Source organism: Clinocottus analis, unplaced genomic scaffold, assembly GCF_023055335.1.
Source record: "Clinocottus analis isolate CAN_PGR_092001 unplaced genomic scaffold, fCliAna1.0.p SCAF_26, whole genome shotgun sequence".
Lineage (NCBI taxonomy): Eukaryota > Metazoa > Chordata > Actinopteri > Perciformes > Cottidae > Clinocottus > Clinocottus analis.
In genome coordinates, this window is record NW_027175998.1 from 111,944 (window position 1) to 124,391 (window position 12,448).

At 37.8% G+C, this 12,448-nt stretch overlaps 1 protein-coding gene across 1 annotated transcript; it reads left to right on the plus strand.

Moving 5' to 3' along the window:
- Positions 1-280: 280 nt before the first annotated feature.
- ndufs8a (NADH:ubiquinone oxidoreductase core subunit S8a) lies at positions 281-7,226 on the plus strand. The gene is made up of 8 exons (XM_068592169.1): positions 281-354; positions 2,013-2,068; positions 2,350-2,415; positions 3,765-3,854; positions 4,807-4,915; positions 5,816-5,879; positions 6,133-6,261; positions 6,693-7,226. Exons 2-8 carry the CDS (start codon positions 2,026-2,028, stop codon positions 6,822-6,824), a joined length of 633 nt encoding a protein of 210 aa, XP_068448270.1. The 5' UTR covers positions 281-354; positions 2,013-2,025; the 3' UTR covers positions 6,825-7,226.
- Positions 7,227-12,448: the final 5,222 nt, after the last annotated feature.

Here is a 12,448-nt window from a genome sequence, read left to right on the forward strand (position 1 = left end):
ACTTCCTCCACCATTGGAAAATGGTATGAATGAAATGATTATGTCTAACATAAGCAGAGCAAAGAGCACACTGGAGTGTTTAGGTAGTGGACATGGCAGAAGATGTTTGTTCATCTTCCCGAGGAGAATTTTACTGACGAGGAAAATCCGACACACCGGTCCCTAGAAGAGCAAACTAAATCCAGATGATGGCAGTAATTACATAGTAAGAACTAAAGCGGACGTTATTAAACCCCAAAGAAGAAAATAAGGACGCCCATGACGCCATGACGTTGGGGTACTTCCTGTACACGCAGAGTCCGTTCCACAAATCGTCTGCTGTTCTGGTTTAGAAGGCCAAATAGCGACTTTTCGGTGAGTTTAACACCATTAAAATTCATAACATGTTACTTATTACAAGGTTTATTTAGTCACATCATATTGTTGATTAATTCTACTTTATTTTTGACCTCGAAAGAAACAGAATAGCCCTTAAATCACCTCACGCGACCTTTGTGCAAAAGTCCTTGACAGTGTCTTATGTTCTGGTACTTGGCTACTAATTAACTTATGCTTAGCCTTTCCTTTACAATATTTAAACCCAAACTACCTTTATTTTGCACATCACAGTTATGATGCACTGCGAAGTTGAGTGGTCACTGGTTTGTTGTGTGTTTTTAGCGAGGTACTGCTGGCTAACGTTAGCTAAACAATGTCATGCTAGCGCTATTGCTAGCCATTCGTCGGGGTAAACTTAGGTCAGGAATTGCTATTTTACTTAAAGAGTTAACACCAAAGTTAGGTTGCTGTGACTTAATATTAAAGTTTGTCATACTAGGTAAGTTTAGGCTAACGTTAACCGCTATTAAACACTAATGTAACCTCATGGCGCATGACAAGTAACGTCTCAGCGTATTCAGCGGATTTAACTTTAAAACCTACCCTTACAATTACGTTAACAGTTCGCAATAGGGTTCCTACTATAATGCAAAATGTCGCAATGTCGCCGGGTAGTATTTGTCAGAATCAACCTCGCGCCATTTCGGGTTATGTCAGACAAATCGGGGTACATCCCAAGTCTCTTATTTGTCTTCTCCTCGCTTAACCAAAGACATGACGTCCATCACACTTCTGTTCACCCTGATAGAGGGATCCTCCTTTTTTGGTCTCCGAGCTTTTATCCCTCTTTCTCCTTGTTAAATGTTTTTTAACATGACAATTTAGTCTTTGGCGAAAGGACTTTTCATATATTTTAAAAGATGTTTCCTCTCTTCTCGCATGGTTTCCTTGCACCTCTTTATGCATCCCTGGTTGGGATGGAGATACATCCAGAGTCTCTTAATTGAATCCCCAAATGTCCTGACTTGTGTCTTTTCCTTGCGTCTTAGTTCCTTCCACCAGGGATGCACAGAGAGGCGCAAGGAAACCATGCCAGGAGAGAGGAAACAAGGAAATATGGTTTAAGAGAAATGAGTCTCCTTTCCACTACAACGCCACATGAAGTGACGTCTGTTTCTGATGATGGCGGCCACTCATCACAGCTTAAATTATTTTTTTTAAATGAAGAAAGTTGTTTGTGGTCCTTTTGTTGTTCAGACCTACAATTAACTATATTTTAACTAGATGGTGAATCAGAAAATCCAATATATAGAGTTTTATCTGTGATCAGTCTTCACTCTACTATGAAACTCCAACGATCAGTATGATCAGCTGCACCATACAATCAAATAACTGATGAACCATGAGGTGGCATGTCGGCTGCTAAAACACTTCCTGAAAGTCTGCTCTCGTACATCCTCGCTCATGGCTCCTCAGAGCAGGAATAAGTGCTTTGGGACGGCCGCAGAACAACTTCCGATTCGAGCGAGGAGTGAGAAAATGACAAAAAAGAGACTTGGGATGTACCCTAGGAGTATTGAAGGACTGTTTACTTTAATATGTAGAGATCAATTTTTGTTTGAAATAATTTAATAATGTTTTCATGCAGTCATTATTTGGGAACTGTTTCCTAATGGTTTCTTGTCTTGTTCCAGCTTAAAAGACGTGATGGCTTCAACATTGCGTTTACTTTACTCCGTGTCAAGGCCAGGTAAGATTTCTCAACCAAAGTAATGGTTGTACTTAAAAAATACTAGTATTTCCAGTGCAACTGAAACAAACAAAACAAAAGTGTTCACACAGTTGTGTCAATACGATTGACAGAATATAATGTCAGATTACGAAGATAGATCTGCCTGCTCTCAGCAGAAAACCAAATGCATAAAGATGTGTGTCTTTTTTGAAATAGTTGCTGTTAAGCCCACATCAGGCTGTATAGTCAATAGGATGTAGCATAATGATAATAACAATACACTTTATCTTTCCTTTCAGGCACTTTTGTGGCTAGACAGATTCTAGTGAGGTCCATCAGTGTGTCCACACAGAGGAAAGGATTCAGTAAGTACCACAACAACAGACAAAACACAGCTTAATGTGTTGTATTGGAAATCAAAGGTTTACCTAATTTTGTCTGTTAAGAGGTGAAAGAATTTCATCTCTCAATAAATTATAGAGTCAGCATTTGATCAGAAAGACCTGATCACGCCCTTTTCCTCCATTGCTCACTTTGCTTTGAGAGCAGAAACAGTCTTGCGGTACTTTGAACTTTTCTAACTTTAATAGCTATACATAATAGTGTGTTCATTGCGAGGCACAAAAACTGAACATGTTGAAAGAGCCATGTATTTAAAAAGACATATACTAATAATAATTCCTAAACTTATTTCCATTTATATTTGTGCAGTTATTCTTATTTTGGCACACAATGGTGTTATTCTTTTCCTGAGCGACGTGTTTCAATGCAGCAATTTTCCTGAAACCAGTTTTTGTCTCAGAGAATTTTGAAGCAGTTGACTAACAATCACATCCACACTGTCAATATTGGTTACTATAGGTTGTTAATGAAAATGTGTCTTTTTCTCTGCAAGTGAATCCACTAATCATGAAGATCCCATTAAATGGTATGCATCAGGGATATGTCATACAAATTACCCAATCACAACACAGCCTGCTGTGTAAACACTTAAAAAAAACACTAAAGATTGAAGGAAAGACTTGGACCCAGGCATGAAAATCATGTTCAGTGAACTGCGAACAAATGCACGTGCCAGAAGGGAGCGCTAGTGCATGGTAATATAATATTTTATGGTATATCTAAGTTAAGTTACACAGGAGCTCTGTTGACATAGACTTAGCTAACGTTAGCTGCAGCCTTATGAATTGAGTCATTGAACACAGCAGGAGAGAACGCAATGTTAGCCAGCTGGCTAACGCTCCGGTGGAAAGTTATAAGCGCACGCTTCCGTTAATGAGGAGGTAGATTCTGAGGTGAGGGGCCAATCACACAGGACGCAACGTTTTAAACGCAGCCGCTTAAAAACTCCTTGACAAAAACGCACAGTTTTCTTTTTTTTTGAATTTTTTTAAAGAGAGTACGGCGAATACCTATTCACGAGTTGTGTCTGGATGACGAGAGCTTTCAGTTGTACTTTCGGCTGAGCAGGAGTCAGTTGTAGCGTCTCCTGAGGAGTAGAGTTGTGTTTCCATCGAGAATTGTAAAAGCTCTTTTACATGTGTCACTTTGACCCGTTTTCATGCCTGCATAGACCAAATGAAAGTGATTTAGTCTTATGGGATGTATGTCCATAAATGTTCATCTTTCACACATAAATGGTAATCTGTTTTAATACCCTCACAATTTACACTAACAACTCTCATTACTGATCTAATTCTGTTTGTGTGTCCAGAGTATGTGAATGCCCAAGAGGTCCCCACAGATATGAAGTCCATCACAGACCGAGCTGCTCAGACGCTGCTGTGGACGGAGCTCTTCAGAGGTCAGCTGAATGTCACATATATTCCTAGCAGTGCATTTGACATATGTGAGAGTATTTCATTGTTAGTTTTTCCCTTTCACAAACTATCCTTGCATTTCTCTTTCTTTTTACTATTAGGCATGCCAAAAAGAATGAATGCAAGCTGAATTCTATCCCATAAGACAGGGGGTCCGGGTCCGGACCAAGAAGCCATTGTATCTGGACCCTGAACCAAAAACTGATAGATAATTGAGAATTATTACACTTTCATGGATCACTTCTATTTAACCAGTTTAGCTTATCTAGCCTCTACGTCTCTCGTTCAGTGGTCCAGGAAACGCACAGACCAATTGCAGGCGTTGTAAATCATCTTACGTGTTGCTACTCAGCAAATCACGTGTTTGTATTCCGATAAGCGCCCTTGACTCGAGTGCCATATCTCCAAACATGGGAGTGACAGGAGAGAGGCTGGATAGTTGGAAAAAAAGTCAGAAGTTATTTTACTTGGCGCACCAAACCACTAGAGCTTTGAACCGGGAATGGACAGACACGTATATGTTTATCATTATCACAACCAGTTCAAAAACAGTATGTCTCATGTCCAGCGATATTAAAATCAGCGATGTGAAGCGCCACCACGAGACAAAGCACAGATCTTTAGAGCAAACATACCGACTCTCATCCGAAATTTAGGCACAGATAAATAAACCTAAGAGCCCAATGTGATCAGCACCATAAAGCATTAACTATCTGACCAACAGTGATGTTAACAGAGAGGAGAAATTAAAGTGGTTTAATAACAGATTTCTCACATTTCTCTTTTTAGATGACAATAATACAATATTTTTGGCCCTTTTGATTGACATCCTGAATAAACAGAATTTAAAGCTTCCAGACAATTCAGTCAAATTAGATTTCCTAAAATGAGTCTTCATTTTTCAAAAGCTCATGAATGCTTGTGTTTTGATGTCAGGTCTGGGCATGACGATGAGCTACCTGTTCAGAGAGCCCGCCACCATCAACTACCCGTTTGAAAAGGGGCCACTGTCACCCCGCTTCAGAGGAGAACACGCACTGCGCAGGTGAGGACGACCACTCGGTAGGCTGTATGATTTTTGAAAATATATTTTTGGAAAATGAACAGCCGCTGGGATTATTGTTTTTTCACATTGATGGACTCTGCATTCAACAACAATATAATTTTCATTGAATTATCCTTTTGCAATATGAAACAATGCTCTCTCAATCTAAGTGCAGGAGTCATTGGAGAGACTAACCCACAGACATGAAAATCCCTCACCTTTCGGCAAAATTTGCCGTTTTGAAACCAAAATAGGTGACCGATGTGAATCGTGTAGATTCGATGAGATTTCTTTTGTGGGGAATGGGGTGTTTATATTCATTAAAATGCCAACAGGTGCACATCTAAGTTAGGTTACCCAGGAGCTCTGTTGACAATGACTTAGCTAAAGTCAGCTACAGCTTGATGAATTGAGTCATTGAACACAGCAGGAGAGAACGCAACGTTAGCCAACTAGCTCAAGCTCCAGTGGAAAATTATTAGCTAACGCTACCGTTTTTGAGGAGGTAACTAGATTTTGAGGTGAAGGGACGAGGGTGACCAGACGTCCGGATTTAGGCCGGACAGTCCGTATTTTCAATGCCCTGTCCGGTGCAGCATCAAGCCGGACGCGTATTTGTCCGGCTTGATGCTGGACAAATACTATATATAGTATCATATCTGGGTGGTTAATAGATGACATTATTCACAAAGCATTATTTATATATATATATATATATATATATATATATATATATATATATATATATATATATATATATATATATATATATATATATATATATATATATATATATATATATATACACACACACACACACACAATAGGGAGTAAGGCGAATACCTACCACTCGCCCTAAAAAAAAACTAAACAAAGTCTTTGTCCTTGACGTTTCACCAGGTATCCTTCAGGAGAGGAGCGCTGCATCGCCTGCAAGCTGTGTGAAGCCATTTGCCCTGCACAGGTACACGCACAAACATTCATTGAATCTTGTCTGCCTTTTTAATATCACCAGGACAAAACTACTTTGGCCATATGTATGTTTAAACCATAAACAACTGTCTTCACTGCGAATTAACACACACAATGTATAGTAAATATTTAATGTCTGGTGCAAATAAATGTAGCCATTTAATTTCAATCTCAATACCAGATCAGAGTAAAGTCTGAGATGGAGCTCTGTGTGTCTCTTCATCTCCAACAATGTGTGTATCCAGGCCATCACCATCGAAGCAGAGACTCGTGCTGACGGCAGCAGGAGGACGACTCGCTACGACATCGACATGACCAAATGCATCTATTGCGGCTTCTGTCAGGAGGCGTGTCCTGTGGACGCCATCGTAGAGGTGCGTGTATACTTGTGATTGTGATACTGACGGTGTTTGTTGGCTGAAGTGAAAGTCTGACCACCAACATGAAATGCAAACAATCATCAGACAAGAATGTTATAAAAGCATAGTTGGCTGTATCTAATGGTCTAAGAAAATTAAAATTAGATGTTTTTCATCCCAATACCAACCTTTAGTGGAAACAGTGGAACCAAATACCGAATATAATAATAATAATGGATCCATTTAAAGTCACAACTTGTTATTGATACTGTAGGAGAAAAGGATAAATAGTGAATCACCTTTATGGTAACCTGAAAGCGCAATCGTTTGTCCATGCTGAATGTGCTCCTCTTTGCTTCTGTCATCTCTTCCTTTTTAATGCTGCTCTGATCCCATTTTCTCTCGTACATTCCCTCTCGATCCTCTATCTTTCCTTCTTTCTCTAGGGTCCTAACTTTGAGTTTTCCACTGAGACCCACGAAGAACTGCTTTACAACAAGGAGAAGCTCCTCAACAACGGTGACAAGTGGGAAGCAGAGATAGCTGCCAACATACAAGCTGATTACCTCTACCGATAGACACACACACAATGTACAGTTAGCACATACACATTGAGTTACTTACAAAGAATAACCTTTCTGACACACACATACGTCCATACTGTACATGCTGTAAGACGGACTCAGCTGTGGATGTGCTTCAGGGTTGGATTTGAGTTTGCTAATGTATCTTTTATTTTAATCAAAAATCCCCAACATATTTTCTCTGGTTGCAGTGTCATCCTCTTCCGATATAATGAATATACTTTGATACTTTTCTGATTTCACCTTGTCACTGTTTAAATTACATATTTATTGTAGATTGACAGCTGTCTGTATGAAGAATGTACAGCAGTCCAGCTCCCTCAGCATGCTCCAGTTAGCGATCATCCAGTCATCCACATGATTGTGTCTGCACTGTCCCATGAGACTTAAAAGCATGGAGACTGACTCTTGTTGTGGCAGTATCTTTGCTTGTTCACTGACTGCAGATAGAATCATTCTGATATCCCACACCGAATACATGGGTTGTTGTTAATATCTTGGATATCAGTGCAGCGTTTTATGGTCTATGTACTGTTTCCACCCTGATTCAAGAAATAAAATTCTTGGAGAAACAATGTGAAGTGTGAAAGTTCCATCTCGACTTTCATCTCAAGGTCACCAAACTACAGGCTCAATGATGAATACTGTGAACCCTGTGTTTAAAAGTTAGTGGGCTTAGAGTTAAGAAGAATGTTTTGTACTTGTTACATCTAGTGTTACCATAAAAGGTAAGATGGAGGAAGACGCCCACACACATATGATTCAGCTGTGACCATTAAAGGTCTCTGAAGTTAATGTGTGTGTGTTTGCAAGTTTGTACAATGGATGTTTCCTTCATGATTCTGTACATTTGACAAACATTGACTAAAGTATTAGATTCATGTGGACAACATCTCATTAGTTTGGACCAAAATATGAAATACAATTTTATAAATGTATTTTTTTTATTGGGAAAAGCTTTTGTAACACCAGTTTGGGGTAAAACACCATGGAAACACCCCTTTCTATTGTGTTTTCTATGTAGGTCAGATTTTGGGGTCATGTGTATCAAAAAAACGATCTTTGAAATAATCATATTTAAGTGCTACTAGCTAAAACCTAAATATTGTTTGTTATTTTACGTTCTCGTTAAAAATAAAGAGGCAAAGCTCATTAATGCATACTATTTTAACTTTCTTGGTGTTTTAAAGATTTTACTTGACCCAGTTTAAGAAAACGTAAACACACACTTTGTTTAAGTGTTTTATGAAAATTATAAAATCAGTTCAGGCAATATTGCTTCCATGGCAAGATGCTTATTTAGTTTTTTTTTTGTTTTTTTTAAAAAAGAAACTATATTGCCTTCAATAATCGTTTACCTATACATTCCCTCAAAATGGGTCTAATTATATGTATGATCTTAGTATTGATACTGAAATGACATAAGCCACTGATCTCAACTTAGGAAGTAGATGGTGTCAAGAGGTCATCTTCCCCTATCTTGCATATAGTGTCTCCCAGCATTACAATGACGTTGCTATTTCCCTTATCTTATCCATACAACCACTAGGGCTGTTTGAATAATTTGGGTGTTATAATAAAAGGTACATATGTGAGATTTTGTTCAGATGTGTACATATCAGTCTACATGTTACTGGTTAAGAGTAAATTAAGATGTCACACAGAAAAAAATAAAAAGGTTCCAGGTCTGCCTAGAAAAAAAGCACTTTCAGGATGATTATTTCTTTGCAGTTGTAAGGTACAACTCTAAACCAAATAATACATATACGCACAATATGTGAATATTCTCTCACAGTCTTCTGGTGGCAGGGACAACAAAAAGAAAATACATATAATTTTCTTGTATCTCCCACTTTAGATTAAATCCAAAAGAAGCACAGGTGTGTTTACCTACAATGTGAAACAGTTGGTATTGTTCCTGTATTCATTGACTCTGTCTGCTAAACAGTGAGTGTAAGATAAGATATAAAGAGGACATTTTGGACTGTTGGCGTTAAGGTCCAGGAGGGAGTCCAAGTGTTTCGTTCTCTTGCAATTTTTCTATGAACCAGTCAAAGGATGCATTCCAAGTCTCCTATTTGATCATTCTTGCTTCTTGGTTGAACTAGAAGTCGCCCGCTATCTTGAAAGCTGTTTCAAAGCTCCTATTTCTGCTCTGAGGGGCGAGGAGAGATCTTGGAGAGCCAGGAGCGAGGAAACGTAAGTGCAGCCTTCACAGAATTCTCACGGCTGAAATGTCCTCTCATTGGATATCAGTTATTGATTGGACGCTCCAGCTGTTTGGACAGAAAACAGATTACAGCTTAAACTCAAGTTTAGTATTCCCAAAGTGTATTTCTAAGTTGTTTCTTGATTAACCATCTAGTTAAACAAAAGCAACAAACAACATAATTTATTTATGAGAAAGAGTTCTCTTTTTGTGATCTGTTATTTCCCAGATTTTTTTTTTTTTACTTATATCAGTAGGGCAGTTTAGAAATGTACTTGGTGCCGTAAATTGTTTGTTTAGTGTCCATGTGTTTTGCTTTCCCACAATTTCAAATAAAGTGAAAATGTCCTTCAATAAAAGAATATTGCCAAAATAATTTTTGGCAATACAGAGATCAAATCCTTTAAAAATTATAACTGATCATTATTAGTCCCACAGCAGGATTAACAAGGCACATAGGTTAAAAAAAAGATAAAAACATAATAAATACATAATCACAGTAAATATTATATATATATATATATATATATATATATATATATATAGTTATATATATATAGTTATATATAACTATATATATATATAGTTATATATATAACTATATATATATATAGTTATATATATAACTATATATATATATATATATAGTTATATCATATACAATAAATAATACCTATCATAATAATATCATTTATTTTATATAATACAAAAAATATATAGTTTAAAGTCTGATTGAATGGTTGTTAATATTGTTTAATGGATTGTATACAGGCTGCACGGTGGTGTATTGGCTAGCATTTGTTGTAGGTCTCAGATGAGCAGACTGTTTCCAAGAAATGGACAATGGAGGGGGATGTTTATACTGTTTGTTTACTGTTCCGTTCAGTCCTATTTTCTGTTCAAATAAAGCATATTGGAGTGAGCCCACACTATTCTACCTGTTGTTCTTTACATAGCTAATTTGTGATAGTCCCATTTAGACCACAGGTAATTCAGATTTGGTAATCCTGGACAGTTTGAATCCGGGTCAGAGTAATCCAATCCAACATTGCTTTGAAAAACCATCATACAAATTAGATAGATTATGTGATCCTGGATAGCAGAAAAATAAATTTCCAAATATGGATCAGTTTGATCTAGATTAAAACTTTTGAAAAAACGGCCATTGCTCGGCTGGACGGAGATCACGAAAAGAGAAATCTTTCTCATAAACAATGCGGTGGTGGGAAAACACACAAAGACAGTAAGTGAAGTTATCTGAAACAAGAGGAGAGGTATGTAACACAAAATAAAACAGGAAATACTGAAATGACAAAAATGAATAAACCTCAGTAGGGAACAAGACGGGATATAACAAACAAAGGTCCTGCACAGAAAAAAAGGAGGGAACGCCACAAAGACAGGAAGTCGCTTGCTTATAGTAGGGAATTTCAAAATAAAACAGAAAAACAAAATATACAAAACCAAGATCATGACAGAGCTGCACTCTACTGAGTTCATCTTGTTCAAATATGCGTTTTCTTATATCACAGCTTGTGTTGCAATCCAAATAAACTTAAATACATAAAAGAGGCTAATTTATGATTTTGTTTTAGTTTATGATGAGGCTACATTTGCAATGTAAATTAAAGTTTTGATGTGGTAGCCCACTGTGGATAATGTACATACAAAAATGCAAATACCAGCTCAGGGAACTGTACAGCCTAAATGTGGCTCCCTGAACACTTATTGGATTAGCCCTGCTGTTACGGAAGGAAGAAAGGAGAGCCGGCGCGGTTGCGGGGTGGTATCAACTAAGTTGGGCTTTCCTCCATGTAGAGCACTAGTTCTGGAACTAAACGTTTGTTGAAGGGCTGCACTCTTTACTTTTTGGAGTGCGAGAGGCACCAGGTAGGGGTGGGGATACTCACAAGCCCTCGGCTGAGCACTGCTGGTTTGCACTTTTCGTCGTGGGCAACATGAGGGTCACCTTGTTTTTGCATATGCACCAAACAGCACCTCAAAGAACCCAGCCTTCTTGGAGTCGCTGGCGGGCGGATTTAAGGCTCAGATACTGCGGTCATCTGCGGTCAAGTGAGCCCACATCCACCGAGTGAGCCTCAGTTGCAATTCTGAATGCAACTATATTCAAGGCGTTATGGTGCGGGGGCGGTGCGCAGCACAGAGAAGCCAAGCTCAAATAAAATGATGATATTCATATTCAAACGGCATATCCTTAAACTTGTAAATTAAAATTGTTCAGTCTGACCCCTGCTATGTCCATGCGTATGGTTTTGAGATATTATTGTACAGTTTCGGAGCAAATTGACTTCAAAGTCTGCTTCAAAGACACTTATATTAATAATTTCCCAATATTCAAACAGCTATAAAAACAGATCCAATGTAGTCTTGTTCAGGCCGACCCCGGCTACGCTCATGTGCTATGCACTTGTGTATCGGATAATACTGTACAGTACTGGAGAAAATTGAATTCAAAGTCTGCTGAGATGAAATGATATTCATAATTTTCCAATATTCAAACAGCTATAGAACAGATCCTTAATACATTAAATTAAAATTCCAATGCAGCCTTGTTAAGGGGGACCTCTGCTATGCACATTAAGATGTCATATAATTTTACATAGACATTATTGAAATGATTGCCTAAATTGAGAATCTACACATTAAGCTTCGTGAAAGAGTTTGTCTTTTTAGTCATTTTGAACAAAGATATATTAATATTAAGTTATACTGTTAGGGTTTGGCTTTGGCCGGGCCCAAGCGCAGACACAGGGATGGCAAGGTAGGGTACTACTACTTGAAATTGTGAAATAATCTGGCAATTGGAGAGAGGAAAGCCAGGGGTAACAGGAAGGATTTGATGAGATGACAGGTGTTGGAGATGATGTGCAGGTGTGGAGATGAGCCCAGGTGCTGTAAGCCATGCCCACGGCACACACAAACACATACATAACAGAGACGAACAGCGGACACGAGACACATGGAAAAACACCGAAAGGACAGGAGTCATATGTACTTTTAATTTTTAATAATATTTCATTTGGTGTGCTTGTGGGCAAAGGCATCATTTTAAAACAAATGTATTTGGATTGTAATTAATTGTATATGATTGTCAAGTTAAAAATAAATAAATATAAAAACAACATTTACAACATTTATCACACTGAATCTGAAAAAGGAAAAATGAAAAAAAATTGAATTTGAGAAAGAGATACTTTCTTTCAAACATGAATTCAATACAGAATTTTACAGCTATCATGGTACAAATGCAAATAAAATAACAAGGCACAGTACATGGACATATGAGAGTGGCTTTGTACAGGTGATATGACATGTTCAGAGACTTGGATGAACAATGAAGCCTGTTTGTCCTATGTTTTATTTTTTATTTTTAATACATACATTCCTC